At 42.2% G+C, this 23,938-nt stretch overlaps 2 protein-coding genes across 2 annotated transcripts in view; one reads left to right on the forward strand and one right to left on the reverse strand.

Moving 5' to 3' along the window:
• HTR4 (5-hydroxytryptamine receptor 4) overlaps positions 1-20,385 on the reverse strand; it is a 260,433-nt gene extending 240,048 nt beyond the window's left edge. The window contains exon 1 of the mRNA XM_074360903.1: positions 19,832-20,385. The gene's annotated coding sequence lies outside the window, so the exon portion shown is untranslated. The remainder of the gene's footprint in view (positions 1-19,831) is intronic.
• A 126-nt stretch (positions 20,386-20,511) lies between these two features.
• ADRB2 (adrenoceptor beta 2) lies at positions 20,512-22,522 on the forward strand. Its single transcript, XM_010956079.3, has one exon. The coding sequence runs from the start codon at positions 20,719-20,721 to the stop codon at positions 21,973-21,975; it is 1,257 nt and encodes a 418-aa protein (XP_010954381.1). The 5' UTR covers positions 20,512-20,718; the 3' UTR covers positions 21,976-22,522.
• Positions 22,523-23,938: the final 1,416 nt, after the last annotated feature.

A 23,938-nucleotide genomic window follows, 5' to 3' on the forward strand; every position in this document is an offset into this window, starting at 1 on the left:
GCATGCTTTAGCTTACAAATACATCACCTTAATTTCTTCCTTGATCTTCACATGTCATTTTTCCTGTGTGTGTCCGTCTCCAAATGTATCCCTTTTTATAAGGACACCAGTCTTACTGTCAGTATCCACCTTACTCCAGTATGACCTCATTTCAGTTTAATTACATCTGCAACAGTCCTATTTCCAAATAAGGTCACTCTGTGAGGTACTGGGAGTTGGAACTTCAACTTACAAATTTTGGGGAGACAAAACTCAACCTATAACAGGCCCTGACATGTTCTTATCATTTCTGCCCACAATATCTCTTATAGCAAACCACCACAGTCACCAATTTGTTTGGCAAACTCTTACTCATCCCTCAAGTTTCAGTTAGAAACTTTCTGGGAGAATTTTACAAGCCCATCAATTAGATTAAGGGCCTTTCTCATATTCTTCGTATCCCCTGCGCTTACACCTCCCACAGCCCTTATTACCTTACACTATTCTTGCCTGTTTACTGCTTGTCTCCCCTCAAGACTTCAAATACCTTTTCAACAAGGATCCCTTAATCTCATGTCTCGGAACCAAAGTCAATCTTAAGTTAATATTTGTTGAATTAATGAATGCTAATGTCTCTCCCCATATTCTGGGCATCAGAATTTCTATGGATGGTTAGAGGAAGAAAGTTGTAAAAAATCAGAAAGTGAAAACTTTTAGCAGCACATCAGTTGTAGTTTAGTTTGAAGATCAGAAACCATGCTAGTTATTTCAAATGTAATGTATTTATACAAGGACTTGATTGCACAGTTGTTAGAAGGAAGGGAAGGCAAAAAGGGAATGCCGAGAAAATCCAGATATGAGTAACTGCAGGAAGTAGCTCCCACCATTAAGACTGAGGGAAAAGAAGAGAAATGAAAAGATTACCAGAAACTGAGAGTTAGAGGAGGGTGTCGGGCATGGCTGAAGCTTAAATCTCAGACAGGAAGAAACTACATGGCTGTACTTGGACCTCTGAATTGGAGAATGCCACAGGTGATACAGGGTGCGCTGAAAGTTGCTGGAGGTAGAGCCATGACTGCCCTGTGGTGTCAGAGAGAAACATCAAGATACTCAGCAAGGAAGTCCAGGCAACATAGTTTGCAGACTCCTGGCCCCAGCATCACAGAGCAGGGATAGGAGCTGAGAGGCAAAGGGCACATAACCAGCACAAGCCGAGATACAAAGGTGTATAGATTTTATATAGTTAAGAAAGATTCCTGCCAATGGGCTTCCAACCCTGGCTGTGTCATAGATTGACTACATCCTTGGGCGAGCAGCTTCCCTCCTCAGAGCTTCAGGTTTCCCATCCACGGCAGGGGGAAAGAACTAGCTATTCCTTAGGGCCTTGCCAAGTATGAACAGGGATTTGACAGCAGAAACACCAGCGGGTTGCTAGGGATTTCTGAATGATGTTGTCATTCTAAAAGATCCTATCTCAGGCTTTAGTTATCAAATAAATAAGGCACTTCCTTTTTTTCATTCTGCAGCTACTGTTTATATGCTCCAAAGAAGGCAGAGGAAGGAAGCCAGGGCTGCATCTCTTCATTATGGTGATTCTCTTAGACAAACTGATCCCAAAATAGCCATTAAAGAGAATGTTTCACATTCAGTTAAATGAACAAATAACTGAAATTCAGTGGGTTAGGGGAGGGAGGAGCAAGTGGAAGGAGGCAAGTGAAGAGCCATAACCTGTGTGCACACAGAGCTGAATCTGCTGTGTGCCCACAGCAGCAGTATTTCCTCCAGTCCCCTTGACTGGGCCTTACTCTCTGTCTCTTGTGGTCTTGTTGGGAGTTCAATTATGGTGGAGAACACTCAGTTCAAGTCTCAGCACAAGCACATGACAGGCAGGAGACCTAAAGCAAGGTGTTTATTTTTGGCTCCTGTAAGCCTTACTTCCCTCGCCTGCAATTCTGCCTGCCTTTCAAGACCATAAGGATCAAATGAGCTAATAGGTGAGGAAGTGCCTGCTCACTCTGGGTGCTGTTTACAACAGTGTTGTCATTTTATAAAAACTCATTAAGCATTAAAACGCATTTATAAAAATGTACTAAGTCTGCTTAAGATTTTTGTACTTACATGTATGCTTTTTACTTCAATAAAACAACTCCCCCCCAAAACTATAAGAAATAAAAGGCGATTTAAATTTAGTTTAACTTATGAATTATCAGTAGTATTATGTGATAAGAAGTGATCTACAGCCAATAATGGGAGTAACTTTACAAAAAAGAGCTAAGTACTGCAGATTTTATAGACATAGCTAAAATTCTGTAAATTATCCCTCACTTAATTCTAGCTTTGCAAAAAGAATGCATGTTTAGTGTAGAAAATCTGGGAACACAGGAAAGCACAGAGAAGAAAATTTTAAAATAACTATAATTTTACCTCCACATACTCAAAATTAAAATTCCTCTGTGAATTACAAATGCTACTGGACTACTAAGGGTCTGACTGGTGAAAATGTTCTTTATTCTTTTTCTTCTTTTCTACTTCTTAACAGACTCAGAAATCAAGAACTCATAAGCCAGGTCTAGATGGCAATACAAGGGCCTACAGAAACCAGGAAGGCCGGATAACAAGTGAAACACCTGAGACGCACCATTGCAAGTGCAATGATAAATGGCAGCTGACCGCTGGCCTGAAAGAAGAGTACGTTAGGGAGGAGTAGGGACCGTGGCAAACTCAAGACCATGTGCCCCAGGAGCTAGTTGGCTCCAACGCATCCTTGCATATTTCCAGTGTGGCTGGATCACTGATATTTCTAAGAGAAGTTGAGCATAGAGATATGTGAAAGTCCCCAACTTTTAAATGTTAGTGCTTAATTAATGTTTTAACTCTCTAAGCCAAACCAAAGACATCTGTCAAATGTGGCCTATGGCTGCCATTTTCAACCTCTGCTAAAGCCAAAGAGGGTAGGGGAGGATTCACTGAAGGTCTTAGACAGGGAAGTAACAACAGAAAATTTCTGAGAAATTCCTGAGGCAGCTGATGTGCAGGAGAGATTGGAGTGGGGAGAAAGTAGAGATAGCGGAAAGATAATATTCCAGGTGAGGGATGATTGGTACTTTAACTGGGGCAGTGGAGAGGGAAGCTGGAGAGAAGAGGAGGGGGTGCAGTGTTAGGAGAACTGATGCACAGAGGGGCCAGGAGCCCAAGAGGGGTGCCAGTGTTGCAGCTTTGCCTAGAACCCTGTGGACTCACTCTCTAAGTTTAAGGAAGGAAGTGCCTTGTTTGATAATAGACAACTGTAGAGGAGGAACCACTCAGTATTAGAGATGCCTCCTCCCAAAATAGCAAAAACACTAAAGCCGCGATTACAGGGCTTGAAGGCACAGCCGAGAAGGTGGTGAAGGGAAGGGCCTGAGGGCTGAGCGGTCTGGACCAGAGTCCAAGGGAAGAAAGGAGGAACAAAGTCAGAAGCAAGTCCTATACCTTGAATGCTTAGTCTGAAGAAGAAAAGGCACAAGGGAAACAGAAGTTGTTTGGCTTCCTGGCGAAACGTATTTATTGAGCATCTACCTGTGTGTGTTGGGGTAGGGGTTCCAGCTGGTGCTGGGTTTGGGGGTATAGCAGTAAGCAAAAGCAAATAAAAATCAATGTTGTTCCTACCATGAGGGAGTTTTCTGGAAAGATAATGATTGAATAGCCTCACAAACAAATGCAAAGGTGCAAAACTGAAATAAGTGCTGGGAAGGAGAGTGGTATATGTCCTGAGAGTGTGTCCCAGAGGGCTGGGACCTGCATTTCCATAGGAAATGATGATTCATCTGAGAGCTAACAGATGAGTAAGCACTAATGATATAAACAAGGGGAAGGAAAGGCTTTTAGGCATCAGGAACAACACATGCAAATACCCAACCCATGGGAAGGACTGAGAAGGCCACTGTGGTGGGGCATGCTGCAAGGTCTTCAAAGACCTGCAGGGCTGTGGGATGGAGGAAGGATGACGTATGTTCTGTGCGGTCTGCAGATGCATCCACTAGGGGTGCCACAGACACACTTCCCGTAAAAGACTGATGGGGGTGTTTGGGCTTTGTTGTTTTTAGTTCATTAAAATAAAAAGCTATCACTTTTTCAGGTTCACATGTCCCAGGCCTTGTTCTAAATAATTGTCTCATGAATCTACATGCTAGCCTCAGAAAGTACATGCTCCCTTTACCATTGCTGTGTAACAAACACCCCCAAAACTTAGTGGCTTAAACAACAATCATTTTATTATTATGTCTCTTGACTGTGAAAGAGGCTCAGCTGGGTGGGTTCTGCTTGGGGCTTGTCATGGGTTTACAGCCAGATGGTGGGTAGGGCTGGGCTAGAGTGGCTGGAAGGCTCCGGGCATCTCTCTCCAAGTGGCTTCTCCACCTCATGGCTAGTTTGAGCTGCCTCTTCTCATGAGGTCTCTTGGTAGTATATATGGCAGAGGTCTTCCCCCAGGGCAAGTAATTGAAGTCTTATGCGGAAGTTGCCAGTCCTCATAAAAACTAGCGCCCAAAATGCCAGTGTCACTTCTGTTGTATTCATTGTTCACAGCAGTCACAAGTCAGACCAGATTCAAGGAGGTGAAAGAATAAAAGCCATCTTTTGATGGCGCAATGGCATGTGTATACAGGAGGGAAGGAATCAATGATGGCCATTGGAGATGTCACCACAGCAGAATAGGACAAATGAAGGGATCGAAGCTAAGAAAGAAAGTTGTGCAAGATCACAAAGCCAGCAGCAAGTGGCAGAACTAGGATGCAGATTCAGGTTTATCTGACTCCAAAACATCCTGCATTTAAGCACTGTGATATTCTTTTACTACGGCAGGATGAAGCAATAAGAAAAGTCCTGGGTTCTGCTCCCAGCGCGGCCTCCAACTAGCTCTGTGACATCAGATAAGCCCCTTCCTGTTTGTGGTCGTCAGGCTACTCCTCTATGCAATGAGAGCTGGGTGGCTTTAGGATTCTGAAGGTCTGAGCGTCTGTATTGCATCCTCTGAGCTGGTGTTTACCAACTGGCTCCTTCACCCACTTTGCACATCAGCATGTCAGCTCCATGGCCAGGCAGGAGCCTCTGTTCTTCCCTTTCCTCTTAGCAACACTCCACTTTGCTCCCCTGGCTGCTCTGTTTACCTACCCTTTCCTCCACTTCCCGGTAACCATAAACAGTAAGCAATGCCTTAGGTCTCTCCCTCTCAACAGCCACTCCTGAGGGCTAGTTTCATTCTTGATAGGGGAATTAACAAAGGCTGAGGCCAACATCTTTTTTATGCCAGACAGGGAACAGCAGGCTTTGCTGCTCTTTGCAGGTAACTGGTACGTCACAAGAGTGTTATCAAATGAGAGCCTGTCTAAATGAATGCATGCCCTTGCTGTGTGCAAACTGCCAGACTGTAAGCTAGATGGGAAACCCATTGAGGACAGGAATTGCAGCTGATTTATTCATCACTGTATCAACAGCATTTTAAAAAGTGTCTGGCCCATAGTGTATAATCAAAACATATTCACTGGTTGCACCAGTTAATATTTTTTTTTAAATCCCTGACATTTGATTCTGTAAGTTTCCCCTTTATGGTCCAATTCATCCTTAAAAATTTTCAGGTTTAACTTTCCTCCTCTGTCTAGCCTCCTCTGTCATTCTGGCACTCTGATTTTTTTTCTTCTCCTTTTTGGTCTTTGGGAGTCTAATAATTTTTCCTAGGAACATTCCCTTTCAACTTAAGCCACTGAAGTTTAAGCTTGCCTGCAGGCCTTTTCCTCTTCTGTTTAGTCTCAACTAAAACACAAGAATAAAAAGCTGTAAAAGAGATTGAGAGTCAGAGCCCTGGCTTCTCAGCCATTCCTCCAACTGTCCTTGTATTTCTCAACATCCTTCCTCACTGTGGATCTCAGTTTCCCCACTGGTACCGTGAGAGGGTTGGAATATTTTTTAGCGGATATGTTTTTAGCAGTGGAAGATTAGCACAAATCTAATCTCATGCAAAGGCAGGACACAGAATGCAACTACAGGGGGAGCAGCACTGTTGTGGGGACGCAGGACCTCCCCCCACATCCCTTTGAGGCCCCTCTGCTAAAGCAGGGGCTCTACCGAGCGAGGCAGTTCTTGAGGGCACTCCAATTCTGAGGCGGAACGATTCATAGCCCTTTTAATTCACAGGGCTGTCAAACAGGGCTACATCAGCAGAGATGCACACTCACATACACTCCAAACAGGAAACAGACCCCAGAAACGGCTTTAGATAGCTCAGTCTTCTCTCTTAGAGCTTCCTCATTTGTTCAAGTTTTTGCCATCTTCATTTCCTGGTTCCTTCTCAACTCTTTCCTCTTCCTTCTCCAAAGAAGTTGCTAAGAATTCTAATAATTTCTACTTTTACTTCTTTGCTGTTCTCTATTGCACCTCCCCCTCCCCACCCTCCGTCTCTATAGTCACAAATTTATTGTAGAGTTCACTAACTTTTACTTGAATTGCACCTCAATTTCTTCACCCCCCCAAAAAAAAGGTAGTTAAAAGAAAAGACTCTTGTGGCCATGACAGTGTATTCTAGAATTCTATGGGCATTACTTATTTTTTTAATTAAGTTGCACTTTTAGTAGTACTCAAAGTAAAAATTCAAACAGAACAGATGAGTAAAAAATGAAAGTAAAAGTACACTGTCCTGCCTTCCTCATCTCCCAATCCTTGGTCCCTTATATTAAACAGTTAATTGATTCTGAGTGTCTTTCCAAAATATGTTTGTGAAAATAGTAACATATGTTATGTATACAAAAAGGTGATACACATACTGCTCTGGTTTAATGCTTTTCACTTAATATCTTGGAGAGCTTTATCTATTACATGTATCTATCCATGTATTCTTTTGAACTGCAGCATAAAATCCACTGTTCAGCTACACTAATTTGTTTAAGCTATTTACACATCTCCCTATTGATGTGTATTTGTGTTGTTATGTAGATGCCACATACAATGGTTTGTTTACAAAAATGGGGACATGTTATCCTGTTGTACAATTAACTTTCTTACTTCATGATATATTTTGGATATTGTTTCAGATCAGCAGTTACAGAGCTACCTCTCTTTTTTAAATAAGAGATTTTATTTTTTAGAGCAGTTTTAGGTTCACAGCAAAATTGAGAAGAAGGCACAGAGATTTCCTATATGCCCCTGCCCCACACATGCACAGCCTCCCCCCACCAAGGTGGTACATTTGTTAACAGTTGATGAACCTACATTGACAAATCATCATCACCCAAAATTCATAGTTTAGGGTTCACTCCTGGGGTACATTCTAAAGATGCTGACAAACGTAGAATGACATGTATCCACCTTTGTCAGATCACATGGAATAGCTTCACTGCTCTAAAAATCCTCTGTGCTCTGCCTTTTCATTCTTCTCTCACCCTTAACCCCTGGCAACCACTGATCTTACTGTTTCCATAATTTTGCCTTTTCCAAAATGCCATAGACTTTGAGTCACATGTTATGTAACCTTTTCAGACTGGCTTCTTTCACTTAGTAATATGCATGATGTTTCTTCTATGTCTTTTCATGGCTTAATCGCTCATTTCTTTTTAGTGCTGAATAATATTTAGTGCTGAATAATATTCCTTTGTCCAAATGTACCACAGTTTATTTATCCATTCAACTACTGAAGGACATCTTGGTTGCTTTCAAGTTTGGCAGGTACGAATACTGCTGCTACAAATATCTATGTTTGCACAATAATCCATTATGTCAATATATCAATTTATTCAGCTATTCTTCTTTTACAAACACTTAGATTATTTCCAATTTAGGGGTTTTTTTTAAAGTATGCCAAACAATACTGCAAAGAATATCCTATACATATATCCTTTGCATATCTGTATGTATATATCTCCAAGAGAAATTCCTAGATTCCTAGCAGTGCAATTGCTGAGTCAAAAGGTATGTGCATTTTCAATTTAAATGGGACAATAACTGTCTACCCCAGTCTGGTTCCAACCCTGAGTTTTTGTAAAGCCTTCAATTTTGCCAGTGTGGTCGATAAAAGAAGGTTTCTCGTTGTTGTTTCTGAATTTCATATATTGATCCACTCACTTCCTTTTCTCACTCATTGCCCAGATGACCACACCATATGCTCCCACAGCATGCCAAACATCCTTCTCCCTGTGTCAACCTGAATTCTCTGCTTCCTATCCTGTATGTTCTCAGAGCAATAATCACAATCCCCTATAGGAATGCAGCCCTTTGCCAGCAGCCAGCCCCAGAACTGCACACACATTAGTGCATTTGATCTCACCACCAGTTTGGCGGGAGACAGGAGAGGAGTAAAATCTGCTTTATAAATGTGGAACCAAAGACCTGGCATCCAGCAAGGTCCACAGGAGCAGAGCCATGTCATTCCCCTTGCCAAATCGGTTTCTTTCCTTATCCGCTACTTTGGCACAGGGCTGCTGGGCACATCTCTGTAAAACAGCCTCATTTATCCCACCAATGACTACCTCCCCCCCCCCCCCAATTTTAGCTCTCTATGGCTAAAATTGCCTACTTGCCTCCTTCCATGATTTCTCTTAAACCTCAACTGCTTGTCCTAGCATTCAGGGGCTTTCAAAATACATAGTATAACTCACATCTTACTGTTCCCTCCTCATAGATCAGATGTTGTAGCTCTCCTGGAATAGCTGTTATCCTTCAAACTCAATTCAAGGTGTCCCAGTTCCAAGTGCAAACGCCACGTCTCCTCCATGGTACCCCCTCCTTCCGTGCCTGACTACCCACATCACGCCCATCCTTCAAGCACAGCTCCGTGGACACCAACGGAAAAAAAGTTTTTAAGATTTCTCTTTATCTCCTCCCACATAACTAACAAGACCAGCCCTTTGTTGAACACAGATTTCTTATACCTCTTTTATAGGCTTTAATCACACCCCCTGTCATACCATAATGATCCTTCTTTGCTATGTTATAGTAAATCTTGGAGGCAGCTAACTGTGTCCCCCTAGGGCTTTAAGCAGGACCTGGAAGTAGTAACTAAGGTGCCCCAATACTCCAGTACATGTTTTGTAACATAGCAAAAATGGAATCATTTCATACAATCTGGTATACAATTTGCTTTTACACCTTAATGATAAAGCATGGACAACTTCCTGAGTCTGCAAGTTTCAACCTACTTCATTCTTTTTATTTATTTATTTTCTTTTTTTTCACTTTTTTTTAAACTTTTTTTTATCGAGTTATAGTCATTTTACAATGTTGTGTCAAATTCCAATGTAGAGCACAATTTTTCAGTTATACGTGAACATACATATATTCCATGTCACATTTTTTTTTCACTGTGAGCGGCCACAAGATCTTGTCTATATTTCCCTGTGCTATACAGTATTATCTTGTTTATCTATTCTGCATATGCCTGTCAGTATCTACAAATTTCAAACTCCTAGTCTGTCCCTTTCCACCCCCCTCCCCCTTGGCAACCACAAGTTTGTATTCTATGTCTAGTAGTCTGTTTCTGTTTTGTACTTTTTTTTTTTTTTTTTTTTTTTTTTAGATTCCACATAGGAGCCATCTCATATGGTATTTTTCTTTCTCTTTCTGGCTTACTTCACTTATCTGATATTTAAGGAACAAATTTCTAGCAGGACAATTGCTAGGTGAAAGGATATATTCATTTTACATTTTAATAAATGCTACCAATTCTCTCCAAACAGCTTGTGACAATTTATTTAGTTTTAAAAAATCCTATTAGTCTCTTGGCTACAGACTACTTATTACCTGGTATTTACCTGCTCTTTTGGAAGTCTTCCCCGTGCCTCCTCCCCAGAGTTTAAGTGGGGAGATAGGGTACTGAATTAGTCCTCTATTGTCTGTAAAATTAGGTTCCTAGCTCTATCATGGTATTTATTTCATTACTAACCACCACTGCTAGCCTGTGAGTTTCTTAAATGCAAGGACACTGCCTTGTTCATTTCTTTATACCCCTCAGCCCCATACTTTAAGGATATCTAAGTAAATGTGTGTGTGTATGTGTGTGGGCATGTGTGTGGGGGGGGGCGTGTGTGTGTGTGTGTGTGTGTGTGTGCGCGTGTCGGGGGTGGGGGCCCTGTAGATGAGGAAAGAAGGGAAGAAGGTGGAATAGGAGGCTGCTATGAGTGGAAGAAGGGACCTGGATGAAGCCCAGAGGCTCATGGCCAACAACTGCCAACCTCTAACATCCTTTCTGTTTTTAGAAATCGTGACCAGGATGCTGGTCCAAAATCTTGCTCATTTGGCCTTTTCCCCATTACTGATTGGAAAGTGCTGCCTCTTGACTGCAGCCTCCAGCAGTCTGGTAAAACTTAGTTGCAAGACCTTGACAAACAGCGCGTTTCCACCTCAGCAGCCTGAACGTGCTGTCCTTTTCGTTGAGTCTGAGTTCTGAGTAAGTGGTTCAGAGCTGGGCTTTGGATCAGACAGAGCTGGGTTTGAAGCCATTCTGCTCCTCCTTTTACCTAACCTGGAGCAGACTGCTTACTGTCTTTAAACCTCTGTTTTCTCATCTGTGAAATGGGAATAACTATGCCCAACTCTCTGTGTTGTGCAGAAATGAGAATAAAAGAAGAAAGTAAGTATGCAAGGTGCCACACATACACAAATAATAAGTAAAAACTAGGCCCTCTGTCTTTCAGACCCCTTAACAACCACCTGATTCATCCTTCCCACTTTACAGATGAGGAAACTCAGGCTCAGGGAGGAGCAGTCACACATTAGGTGTGAGGGCCAGGATGGACTCTCCTCCTCTGAGCCAGCACACGTTTCACTCCCCAACAGTGATTAGCCTCGGCCTGTCATCTGAACCTCCTCTCCCTGAGCCAGTGAGGTCTTTCCCTCTGGCACCAGTAGAAGACATAGCTTGGGAGAGAGGCCAGCCCTGCTCCTTTCTGAGTCACCTGAAGGCATTTGCCTGTCTTCCCCAGCCACATCCATCTTCTCCCGTGATTTCCCCATCAACCCTGCTTTTTGCCTTCCTTTCCTCCAGCACTGCTTGATCCCCACAATTGTTTCACCTCTTCTTTCCTAAAGGGCCCACAGACATGGGGCTCCAGTGCCGGGCAACTTGCAGTTAGGGGGTCTTTAGCCCACAAGGTTGCATACACCATCTCTTGTCCATGGGAGGTTTCCTGAGTGCCATGGCTAACAGACCTCTCCACGAATCTCTAGTTCTAACATCACTAATTAATGCAGCACTTACTATGTGTCAGGCCAGTTTTAACCACGTTGCAGGTATTAACTCATTTGTCCTTCTTAACACCCACCAAGAGGTTATGAGATATTATCAACAGCCCCAATTTACAAGTGAGAAAGTCGAGACAGGGAGATTAAGCAACTTGCTGAGGGTTTTACAGCTAAGAACTGGAGGTAGAAGGACTTCATACGAAGCAGTTGGCCCCGAAGATACTGCAGAGCGCCTCACAGAATCAGGTCGTGCCTGGGTTTTTGTCTAAAACCACATACTGTTTTTGCTTCTCCCACTCCCTGCTGGTTTCTCTTGGGAGCCCTTCATTCCTCGATCACTTGCACACAAACCCTCATCTCAGAGGCAGCTGCTAGGAAACCCAACCTAAGACTTCTTCCAACAATCCACCCCCAAGGCTACCACCATTGGTAGTCTGATGTATACGTAGGATTTTTTTCCCATGTCAGATAAATACATTTATTCATTTAAAGGACTGCCCTTAGAGAAACAATTATAAAGTTGTGAAATTGAAGCTGTGCTAGAAAATCTAAGGTGATGATAATGACGATGGTGATAGGATGACAATGATAAACACACTCTTGGAACATTGTGCTTAGTTCCTGAAATGCATTATTTAATTTAGCCATCAAAAGAACCCTCCAAAAGTACTGCTATTCAAGGAATGCTTCCACTGTAACAACAACCACCAAAAGACACATCACCCCAAATCTATTTATCTTCTAATCATTATGGTATTTTAACTTACATTTTGCTGTCTAACCAAAACCCCAAACTCGATATGGCTATATCAGAATTCATCACTCCTTCCTGTTCTACAGACAGGCCACTGCTCTTGTCATTCCTGCTCGGCAATAGACCCCACTCCTTTGACTCATACCCCAACCCCCAGCCAATCCAAGTTATGCTTATTTGTCTTGACTTCTGCTGTCTTGTCTCTCAGTTCTCTCCTCCCCTTTCTAAATCCAGTTTTTCATACATCCTTTCTGTCCCCTTAACAATCACCCAAGGAGTTTTATCTTCATTTTACATACAAACATTCTGAGGCCCAGAGGTCTCAAGTAGAACACCTGCAGACTCAGCTGGTTAAGGGAAGAATCAGGATTGGAACTAGATTCATTTGGCTCCAAAGCAGTGCATCCCATTAGTGCAAGTCTGGGGCTGAGATACCTTTGGGTGTGATAAAAAATTATTTTAAGCACTTCAGTAACACTACATTAAATAAGTGTACGACTTTGGCGTTATTTGCATCCTTTTCAATTTTCTTTCGATGTTTTAAAACAAATGGGGAAAGTCCCATTTAGTGCTAGAATACCATTAATATCTCCCTGGCACTTGCTAATACTCCTTTTCAATAAAAATGAAAGCAGGCCTCAGGCTCAGAACTTTGGTGGGCAACAAAATCTAGCTAGAATTCATTAACATCGTTTTGTTTTCATGGTTATCTTCTATTTACAGGCAATGACATCAGTTTTCCACGTGCAGTAATGGCAGTAACACAAAATTTTCTTTAAAAATAAATGTATTTGAGTTTTAGAAGTATGTCAGTGTCAAAAACAAGTATTTAGTAAATAATAGCACACCTGCTACTCAGAATGGCGGGAATCACAATAGTGAAGTATGCAAAAAAAAAAAAAAGGTATTCTATAGGATATTGACAGTTTTGGCTTGCCAATTCAGTAACTCTTCAGAGCTGGACCCCACCTCCTCAATGGCCCTAAGTGTGCTTCCTTCAGTTTAGAATAAGAGGGCTCTTTGATGTCACCTAACCCTACCTCCCATTTCACAGATGAAGATTGAGGCTCTAAGAAAGAAGGTGATTTCTTTAAGGTTATGTATAACATTATACATGTTCTGGGACCAGAACCTAGTCTCCTTATCCCCCATCCACGTTCTCTCCTCTTGCACCAAACTGATGATGACCGGCATTCACCACTACACACTGTTCATACCCACATCTGAAGGAGGCGCCAAGCAATCCCACTCAGATTCAGCAAGGAAATTAAGCCCTGTTCCCTAAGACATCTATAACACTGCATGTAATGACTTCATTTTTCTCTCATATTCTTAGGAGGGTAATAGCTGTGTACCATCCTTGGGAGAATTGGGAAGAACAGCCACTCAAATATTTTGCTGTAGGGTTTAATTCTCTTCCAAAAGCTTTACTGATGAAAGCTGCTAGAGTTAGCGCCTTTGGATGACTGATTGTCCTTAGGCTAAGGAGTCCTTCATATGACCAACTGAAGTTCCTCTTACTTTAATTTAATGCTATCTCTCTTTGTTCAGTCCCCCTGAAGTGCAGAGAATTTATTAGTATGTCTCTCATAAAATGCTGGCATAGCAGGAAATTAAATTCATCTGGTATAATCAGCCATCCTGAAAGCTTTGCTGGTTGCTCTGCTTACTTTATGGTTGCCAAGGTGATAGTAAATGGATTGTTTGATGACTTGTTCTAGGATCATTCTAGGTATTAATGCTAAGTTTAGACATTGTCAAACCCAAGTATGACTAGAAAGAGACCTGCCATGATAGTAAAGAAGACTCTAGATCCAAGGGAACAGAAATATTTAACCCAAAGAGGAGAAAGCTCAGGAGAGCTCAAAGGGATTCTCCCAAAGGCTTAAGGACAAGCTTGGGGAATAGAGAGGAGACTTGTTTTGAGTGGCCTCAAGGGGGCAGACTGAAGATCCATGGATAGAAGCTATAAGAAGGTGGATTTCAGTTAAATATCTGGATGGTTGGAGACATAAACACTGCTGAAAGGAACTGGTGAGCTTGCCTACATTACAGATGGCTGTCAAAGAGTTCTCGTGGATTCACTGTGTAACGAGCTGACTAGACTGCGACGTGCTTCATTCAAAACCCACTAACATCCCATCCAGCTATATAACTCAATGATAATGGTCATTTCAAGAATTCCATTCTTCTTTCTAAGGAAACAAGTTTTGTTCCTTTTAAAATTCTTTTTCACAGAAATTCAAATTAAAAACAAATTACTCCTATGACTGAAACATTACGCTGCACACCAGAAATTGACACACTGTAAACTGACTATGTTTCAATTTTAAAAAGAATGGGAAAGAAAAATACAATCGCCTCCAGTCCTCATGACTCCCATGGGACTCATGGATGACTCCCTTGTTTACCTGCTTCTATAAAACCTTTCTTTCCTTTTCTTTGAGATGTTCTTTGTTAATGAATATTCTCCTTACTGAAATAGCCTGAATAAAATCATCTTAATTGTCCAATGCAAAAAAAAGGCTCATTATGTTCAAAGTGTCCTTTCACATTATGATGGATACGATATATGCATTCCATATATACATTTTGACTTAAAAATAAGGTTTCAATAATAGCTATCCCTTTTCCAAGGCAGCATGCTAAGCTCTGCATGCATTTAATTTCATTTAACGTAAACTTAATGAGATGCTGCTGCATAGAGATAATATTTAAGACAGACATGTGAGACTATCATTCAGAAAAAAAATCTATAGATGTTTCTTTAGAGGATCGTAAAGATGGAAGAACTCTTTAAGACTATGTCAAGTAGCTTACTGCCTATGTTTCCTTCTAGAAAACTTTGAAGTCTTTAATACATTTTGAGTTAATTTTTTTGTGTGTGGTCTAAGACAGTGGTCTAGTTTCATTCTGTTGCATGGGTTGCCCAGTTTTCCCAATGCATTTATTGAAGAGACTGTTCTTTCCCCAAGTGAATATTCTTGCCTCCTTTGTTGTAAATCAATTAACCATATATGCACAGGTTTATTTCTGGGTTCTCTATCCTGTTCCATTGATCTGTGTCTGTTTTGTAACATAGCTTGATTGGTATGGCTTTGTAATATAGTTTGAAATCAAGGAGCATGATGACTCCAGATTTGTTCTTCTCTCTCAAGACTGCTTTGGCTATTTGGGGTCTTTTGCAGTTTCAAGCAAATTTTAGGATTGTTTGTTTCATTTCTGTAAAAAAGAAAAATGCTGTTGGAGTTTTGATAGGGATTTCACTGAATCTGTAGATTGCTTTGGGCAATATGGATTTTTGTTTATTGAGGTATAGTCAGTTTACAATATTGTGTCAATTTCTGGTGTACAGCACAATTCTTCAGTCATACATGAATATACATATATTCATTTTCATATTCTAATATGGACATTTTAATAACATGAATTCTTCCAAATCAAGAGCACAGAATATTTTTCCATTTATTTGTGTCTTCCTGAATTTCTTTCACCAGTGACGTAGTTTTCAGTGTACAAGTCTTTCACCTCCTCGGTTAAATTTAATCAAAGGTATCTTATTCTTTTTGATACAACTGTGAACAGGATTGTCTTCTTAATTTCTCGTTCTGATAGTTTGCTGTTAAGTGTATAGAAATGCAACCAATTTTTATATATTATTTTGTACTCTGCCACTTTACTGAGTTCATTTATTCTAACAGTTTTTTAATGGTATATTTAAGGTTTTCTATAAAAAATCATGTTATCCACAAATAGTGACAGTTTTACTTATTCCCTTCTGATTTGGATACCTTTTATTTCTCTTTCTTGCCTAATTGCTCTGGCAAGGACTTCCAATATTATGTTGAATAAAAGTAAGGGGAGTGAACATCCTTGTCATGTTCCTAATCTTAGAGGAAAACCTCTCAGCTTTTCCCCATGGAGTATGATGTTTTCTGTGAGCTTGTCATATATGGCCTTGATTATGTTGAGGTACATTCCCTCTGTACCCACTTTGCATAAAACTCCTAGAAGAAAACATAGGTGGCAAGCTACTTGACATTGACCTTGGCAATAAATTTTTGGATCTGACTCCAAAAGCAAAATAAACAAAAACAAAAGTAAACAAGTGGGACTACGTCAAAGTAAAAAGATTCCGCACAGCAAAGGAAACCATCAACAAGATGAAAAGACAACCTACTGAATGGGAGAAAATTTTTGCAAATCATATATCTGATAAGGGTAACCCCTTATATGTATATATACCCAAAAATATATAAAGAATTCGTGTAATAACCAAACAATCCAATTTTAAAAATGATCAGAGGATCAAAATAGACATTTCTCCAAAGACTTACAGATGGCCAACAGACACATGAAAAGATGCTCAACATTACTAATCATAAGAGAAATACAAATCAAAACCACAATGAGATATCATCTTACATCTGTCAGAATGACTATTATCAAAAAGACAAGAAATAACAAGTGTTGGAGAGGATGTGGAGAAAAGGGAATCCTCATGCACTCTTGGAGGGAATGTAAATTGGTGCAGCCACTATGGAAAACACTACAGAGGTTCAGTTCCTCAAAAATTAAAAATACAACTACCATATGATTCAGCTATTCCACGTCTGGATATTTATTTGAAGAAAATAAAAACACTAATTCAAAAAGGTACGTGCACCCCCATATTCACTGCAGCATTATTTACAATAGCCAAGATAAGGAAGCAACCTAAGTGTACAGCAATGAATGAATGGATAAAGAAGGTGTTGCATATATCCATATTCATATATCTGTATATATAAATGGAATACCATGCCACCATAAAAAAGAATGAAATCTTGCCATTTGTGACAACATGAATGGGCCTTAACGGAATTATGCCAAGTGAAAGAAGTCAGATAGAGAAAGACTATGATTTCACTAACATGTGAAATCTAAAAAACAATACAAATGAACAAACAAAACAAAAATCATAGACAGAAGGAACAGAATGGTGTTTGCCAAAGTGGAGAGGCAGTGGGGAGTGGGTGAACAGGTGAAGGGGTCAAGAAGTACAAACTTCCAGTTATAAAATAAATAAGTCATGGGGATGTAATGTACAGCATGGTGACTATAGTCAATAATACTGTGGAGCATACTTGAAAGTTGCCAAGTGAATAAACCCTAAAAGTTAACTATGCATGGTGACAGACGGTAGCTAAACTTATTGAGGTGATCATCTCACAATGTATACAAATATTGAATCATTATGTTGTACACTTGAAACCAATATAATGTTATATGTTAATTATACCGCAATAAAAAGAATTTTTTTTTTAAAGATGGAAGCCAGGCCAAAACTAGAATAAGATTTTTTCCTAAGGTGTCCAGATATTGGCATGAGGGCATTCTCTGGCTCCTGGAGCCTTACTCCTAGTCAAATATTTGTTTGGTAAATCAAAACGCGTTTTTTTTTTTTTATTCTGTTCAGCAGGTCGGAAATGACAAATCAGTTGTCTTAAGGGATTGACAAAATATGTAATTAGACACTATCAATCACCATAAAAGAGCCTGCTTTTTCTTACATCAGATAAAGATGCATTTAGCTTACTAAGAACTTTCCAGCTCAACTAAAGCATTAACTCTCTAAGGCCACAAGCACAGTAAGCAGTGCTCATCACATTCCTCTGCTGGGAAATGAAGCCACAGTGTTGGGCAATGAAAACATGTGAGGCCAGGAACAGACCTGGCCTCCCAACCTTTCCTGCTACCTTCAACACTTCTTATTCCTGCACTTTGGCTTCCTCATTTGCAAACTGGAGAAGTCAGGGGAATAAAGTAAAGAAGCTATTAAAATCTTCCCCATTCTAACTGTCTTTAATCCTATAATTCTAAAAGGAGATCAGGAAAAGACCCTTGGTGTGAAGACAGCATCTTGAATCCTATCAGCTCAGCAATACAGAAGAGAGGTAGGGGAGAGACTGAGAGAGAGGCATTGTCCTTTGGCAAAGCTCGTACGCAAAGGCCTGGAACTTTGTGGACAAAAGCAGTCTTCCCCACTAGATTTAGTGATTGTGGGTTTTTTAGAAGGTGTCACCCAAAATATTCAAAGTTAAATTTTTAAGTGACTTATGTGTCTATCTAAATGATCAATTAGTGTTTCTCCTGGAAGGGCTTTCTTTGTTCTTTTTTTGTTATGAGAAGGTTAAACAATATGTTTGTTTATTCCATAGTTTCACAAACAGGAAGGAGGCTTTACATGGCTCGGTTCCACAGTTCAAGGTAGATACGTATTTAAAGAAATGTTGCATAACACACACTGCCTCTTCCTAAAATGCATCATACCCGAGTCAATTTTAGAAAACACAAATATGGGTGAGTATATTTTGAAAACTATGTGAACATAATAGATTCTTAATTAATATTTGTGGCTGTTACGGGAAACATTTGTTTTTTAAGGCCATCTGTCATGCAAAAACAATTTCTGCTAGTGAAGGAAGTTAAAGAGGGCATGTAGGTTAAATTTTATTTATGAGTTCTAGAGTAACTTTTGTTATTTTTGTAATGCCCAAATAACTTTTGTTCTAAAATATTTTAGTGTTCTATTAAAGAAGACTAAAAACATATTCTAGACCATTAAGTAATTTATACAAATTTCATTTATACCTATATTTGTATGACATTTATATATGCAAAAACACTATCTCACTTATTACTATATCATTTGATTTTACCTCAGCCCGATGGAAGTGACTAGTCCCCATTTTGACATGGATGAAATTAGGCTCCATATTTTTTATTTGCCTGAGAAAAGTGAGCTAGAAAGTTCTAAGAGGGGGATTTGGAACTTGGTGTTCCTATTTCAATTGTAGTCCTTCTTCCCTATCCCCCATTCTTTTCTGCAGTGGTGATGCAATACTTTGAAAGGATTAAAAAATGGGTTTTAGAGTCAGGCAGAATTAGGTTCAACTCCTGCCTCTGGCACTGCCTGGCCCTGTGCCTCTGGGCAAGCTAGTTTCCTCTTTGAGCCTCATTTGTGAATTAAGCTAAAAATAGTTTCCTCCCCTCACCAAACAAATACACACAACATGGGATTGTGGGAAGGATTAAATGGAATAATGCATAAAAAGCACACAGCAGAATGTTCCATAAATGTTAGCCATTGTTATGTTATTATGTAATCTAGAAAATATGTTTGGTTACACTCGTGAAATACTTTCAGTTTTCCAAAGACACTGCTAGTATATGTGAAATCAAACCCTGAAAATTAAATTATTTTTAACAGTAAAGTCATAGGCCAGATACAAAGGGTAGTGTTTCATGGAGAAAAACCCTAGTTTGAAGGCTTGGTCTGACTTTTTTTTTAAGAGAAATTATCTTTTGCTTTCTGTGGTTTCAAAACAGTCTTAATGCTAACACATTCTGAGGCATATGAAATTGCCATTTTTCAAAGTCAGAAACTATAGAACAGTGGCAATTTCATACGGCTTAACCTAAAAAATCAACACTATGCAGCAGATCATTTTTTTAGTTGCAAAAGGATTACTGAAGCATAGCTTGAAAGGAAAATTATTCCATTTTCAATGCATTTTAACAGACACTGAAGGAGTGATGATGCCATACTCACTAAAATTCTACAATTAAAATTAAAGCATACAACTTTCTTTCTGTTCCCCAACCACATACATGTATACCCCAGCTCCGAATGAAATCTCACGGGTAAAATTATGTCTCAATGCCTGCAAATTCCCAAGGAGGGCACCAAAAGCACTTGATAGCCAGCGTTCTGAGGAAATCGGCAACTGTTGAAGTCACCTCCTGTGGTTTTGCCAAATGTTTGAAAGGGAATCTGCCCTGAGTCTATGTACTGGGGGAGAGGGGGAGTGGGTGGAGGTCCAGGGTGCAGGAATGAGGGGTTTGGAGTACCTGGATGGCGACATCCTTGGCTGTGGAGCCCTCCTTGCCTCCAAGTGGGCGTTTGTGTGTTGTTTACTTCTTTCTGTGTATGTGCCCATGCCTTTGTGCTTCTGGGTGCTCCTGGGTTTGTTCTTTGCCTCCTCTGTGTTGGACAGGGGTGACTGTGCCAGTCGTCTTCTGTGCGTGAGCGCGTGTGCTTGTCGGTGCGCTGGATGGGTGTGTCTGAATGTCGGTGGCTGTGGTTCGGTATAGGTCTGTGCATGTCGAGGTGCAGTGTGCCTGTCCATGCGTGTCTCGGGGGGCACTCTATTTCTGAATGAGAGGATATACCCGCGTACTGCCCTGTGCCCTGAGATCTCAGGCCGCACGGGCACCCAGGGCAGACAGGTAGCAGTCACAGAAGAGCCAGCAGCTGCCGGTCTGCTGGTAAGCCCGCCAGCCCCCGCTTCAGCCCTCGGGCCAGTCAGGGTAGCCGAGAGGGAGTGGTGGCCCGCCCGCTCGCCGGGAGAAGCTGGGCCCCGCCCGGACCAGCCCCGGGATGGGGCGGGAGAGGGGAGGAAAGAGGCGGGAGAGGGGAGGGGGCCTCGCCCCCTTGGGGCTGCCCGCGCGCTATTGGCCGAAAGTTCCAGCACGTCACGGAGAGGGCAGGTCCCCTAAAGTCCTGTGCACATAACGGGCAGCGCGCACTCCGAGGCAGCTCCTCCAGAGCGCAGGCTGGGACCGACGGACACCGCGAGACCAGAGCACCCCGGAGCTGAGTGCACCACACGCCCCCACCACATCCATCCACGGCCGCTGCATGAGGCTTCCAGGCGCCTGCTCGCTGCTCGCAGCGCCCCGCTGGAGGTCCGCCCGCTAAGGCGCGGCCGGTGTGCTCACCTGCCAGCCTGCGCGCCATGGGGCAGCCCGGGAACCGCAGTGTCTTCTTGCTGGCGCCCAATGGAAGCCATGCCCCAGACCAGGACGTCACGGAAGAACGGGACGAGGCGTGGGTGGTGGGCATGGGCATCGTCATGTCGCTCATCGTCCTGGCCATCGTGTTTGGAAACGTGCTAGTCATCACAGCCATCGCCAAGTTCGAGCGTCTGCAGACGGTCACCAACTACTTCATCACCTCCCTGGCCTGTGCTGACCTGGTCATGGGCCTGGCGGTAGTGCCCTTTGGGGCCAGCCACATACTCATGAAAATGTGGAATTTTGGCAACTTCTGGTGCGAGTTTTGGACTTCCATTGACGTGTTGTGCGTCACGGCCAGCATTGAGACCCTATGCGTGATCGCCGTAGATCGCTACCTTGCCATCACGTCACCCTTCAAGTACCAGTGCCTGCTGACCAAGAATAAGGCCCGAGTGGTCATTTTGATGGTATGGATCGTGTCTGGCCTTACCTCCTTCTTGCCCATTCAGATGCACTGGTACCGGGCCACCCACCAGGAAGCCATCAACTGCTATGCCAAGGAGACCTGCTGTGACTTCTTCACGAACCAAGCCTATGCCATTACCTCCTCCATTGTGTCCTTCTACTTGCCCCTGGTGGTCATGGTCTTCGTCTACTCCAGGGTCTTCCAGGTGGCCAAAAGGCAGCTGCAGAAGATCGACAAATCTGAGGGCCGCTTCCATGCCCAAAACCTCAGCCAAGTGGAGCAGGATGGGCGGAGCGGGTCAGGACACCGCAGAGCCTCCAAGTTCTGCTTGAAGGAACACAAAGCCCTCAAGACTTTAGGCATTATCATGGGCACTTTCACCCTGTGCTGGCTGCCCTTCTTCATTGTCAACATTGTGCACGTGATCCAGGATAACCTCATCCCTAAAGAAGTTTACATCCTTCTAAACTGGGTGGGCTATGTCAACTCTGCTTTCAATCCTCTTATCTACTGCCGGAGCCCGGACTTCAGGATTGCCTTCCAGGAGCTTCTGTGCCTACGCAGGTCTTCGTTGAAGGCCTATGGGAATGGCTGCTCCAGCAACAGCGACGGCAGAACTGACTACACAGGGGAACAGAGTGGATATCACCTGGGGGAGGAGAAAGACAGCGAACTGCTGTGTGAGGACCCCCCAGGCGCGGAAGACTTTGCGAACCGGCAAGGTACTGTGCCCAATGATAGCACTGATTCACAAGGGAGGAATTGTAGTACAAATGACTCGCTGCTGTAATGCGGTTTTTCTACTTTTTAAGACCCCTTCTCCCCCTCAACAAAACACTAAACAGACTATTTAACTTGAGTGTAATAAATTTAGGATAAACTTGTATAGAGATGTGCAGGAGGAAGGACATCCTTCTGCATTTTTATTTTTTATTTTTTTAAGCTGTAAAAAAAGAGAAAACGTATTTGAGTGATTGTTTCTTGTACAGGTCAGTTCCTCTTTGCATGGAACTTGTAAGTTTATGTCTGAAGGGCTTCGGTCCCAGAGGACCTGGGGCTGCTATGTTTTGATGATTTTTCTGCGTATCTACCTCACTGGTCAAGTATTAGGGGTAACATATTGCTGCTGGTAATTTGTATCTGAAGGAGACCTTCCTTCCTGCACCCTTGGACTGGAGGATCTTGAGTCCCTCGGACCTTTCAGCTGTGAACATGGACTACCCCCGCCCCTCTTATTTGCTCAAACGGGGTATTGTAGGCAGGGATTTGAGGGGCAGCTTTGGTTGTTTTTCTGAGCAAAGTCTAAAGTTTACAGAAAATAAATTGTTTGACCACGCCTTCATTGCACCTGTTTCTCCAAAACCCCTTGACTGGAGTGTGGTTGCCTCCCCAACTGGAAACCGCAGGTAACTATTTGTAATAACTGCCCAGTGACTTAATGTGGAATGACACAGGAATGACATACCCTGATTGCTTAACCCTTTCCTTTGCCTTTGAATCTGCCACTACAAACCTACATCTCTCCTAATGCTGGTGCCCCAACATCAGTTTTGCCTGCCCCCAGCATAGCTCATCTCGCTCTTCCTACAGGCATTATTCTGTTACATCAGTAACACTGACTCATAAAAATGGAATTACGGGCATCTGTTGTATCCCTCCATGTGCCCCCACCACCCGCCTTCCAATTTTGCTTATTTCATAGCTGCTTATATTTTTATCTTTGCCATGTCTTATAGTAGAAATCTTTGTACTGCATCAGGGCTTGGCATTTTAAGGATAAGGAAATTCTTGTGAAAAAGCTACTCAAATGTAGTCCCGTAGTTCCAAGGGAAATGGAAAGGCCGTGTGTTATAGGGGTAAAAGATGAAAAACACCTAACTGGTGAACACCTCCTGACCTAGAAACAGGGTTTCCTCCTTCTGTACTGCTGTCCCTTTTTCCCCTTTCCCTTTGACTCTAGTCACTTCAGTATAAATCAAGATTTCTCAATCTCACGCTATTAACATTTTCAACCAGATAATTCTCCATTGTGGAGGACTGTCCTGTACATTGTCAGATGTTCATCAGCATCCCTGGCCACAACACATTAGATGCCAGTAGCACCTCCTGGGATGTGACAACTAAAACTATCTCCAGACATTGCCAAATCCTCCTCCCTGGAGGGATGAAATTGTCCCTGGTTGAGAACCACAGTTATAAACTTCAAAAATCTAAATAAATTTTTAGATTCTGCTTTATATAACCGCCATATTTTGCAGAGTGTAAGGGATTTTTTACAGTTTACCCAGTTAGTGACAGACCCTGAGCCAGTGCTCTTTCCACTCTGTCACACTGCCTTCCAAGCTTACTCTCCAGCTGCCCAGACACTGTGAGACATGAACTGTTTGGGAGGGTTTATCAATGAAGGCGAGGTCTGTAAACCATTACCGCCTGTTTGTGGAGAGATTATAATCCTGTTAAGAAGCAAGCAAGGGAAAATCACAAAAGTAAACACATTTCTTCCCCCACCCCCTTTCTATTTTTGCTTGTGTGTCTGAGCCAGAGCTTGGCCCAGGTTTGACAGAGTGGATCGTCCTCCTTGGCAACGCCAGCCTGGAGAGGATCAGCCTTCAGGGTTCATTGCCATTTCACTCGCTCATGAAGCTGACTCCACTTCTTTCTTTCCTTCTGTCCCAGCCAAGGTCCCCAACCAGAAAAGCATTAGTCTCCTCCGCTTCCTGTCAGCTCAGCAATGGGGTGTCTGAGCGGCCCTG

This window comes from Camelus bactrianus, chromosome 3 (assembly GCF_048773025.1).
Source record: "Camelus bactrianus isolate YW-2024 breed Bactrian camel chromosome 3, ASM4877302v1, whole genome shotgun sequence".
In the NCBI taxonomy this organism is placed as follows: Eukaryota; Metazoa; Chordata; class Mammalia; order Artiodactyla; family Camelidae; genus Camelus; species Camelus bactrianus.

Bases quoted from the DNA above. Each gene is read 5' to 3' on its own strand.
- ADRB2 (XM_010956079.3), top strand. From the start codon at position 20,719: ATGGGGCAGCCCGGGAACCGCAGTGTCTTCTTGCTGGCGCCCAATGGA.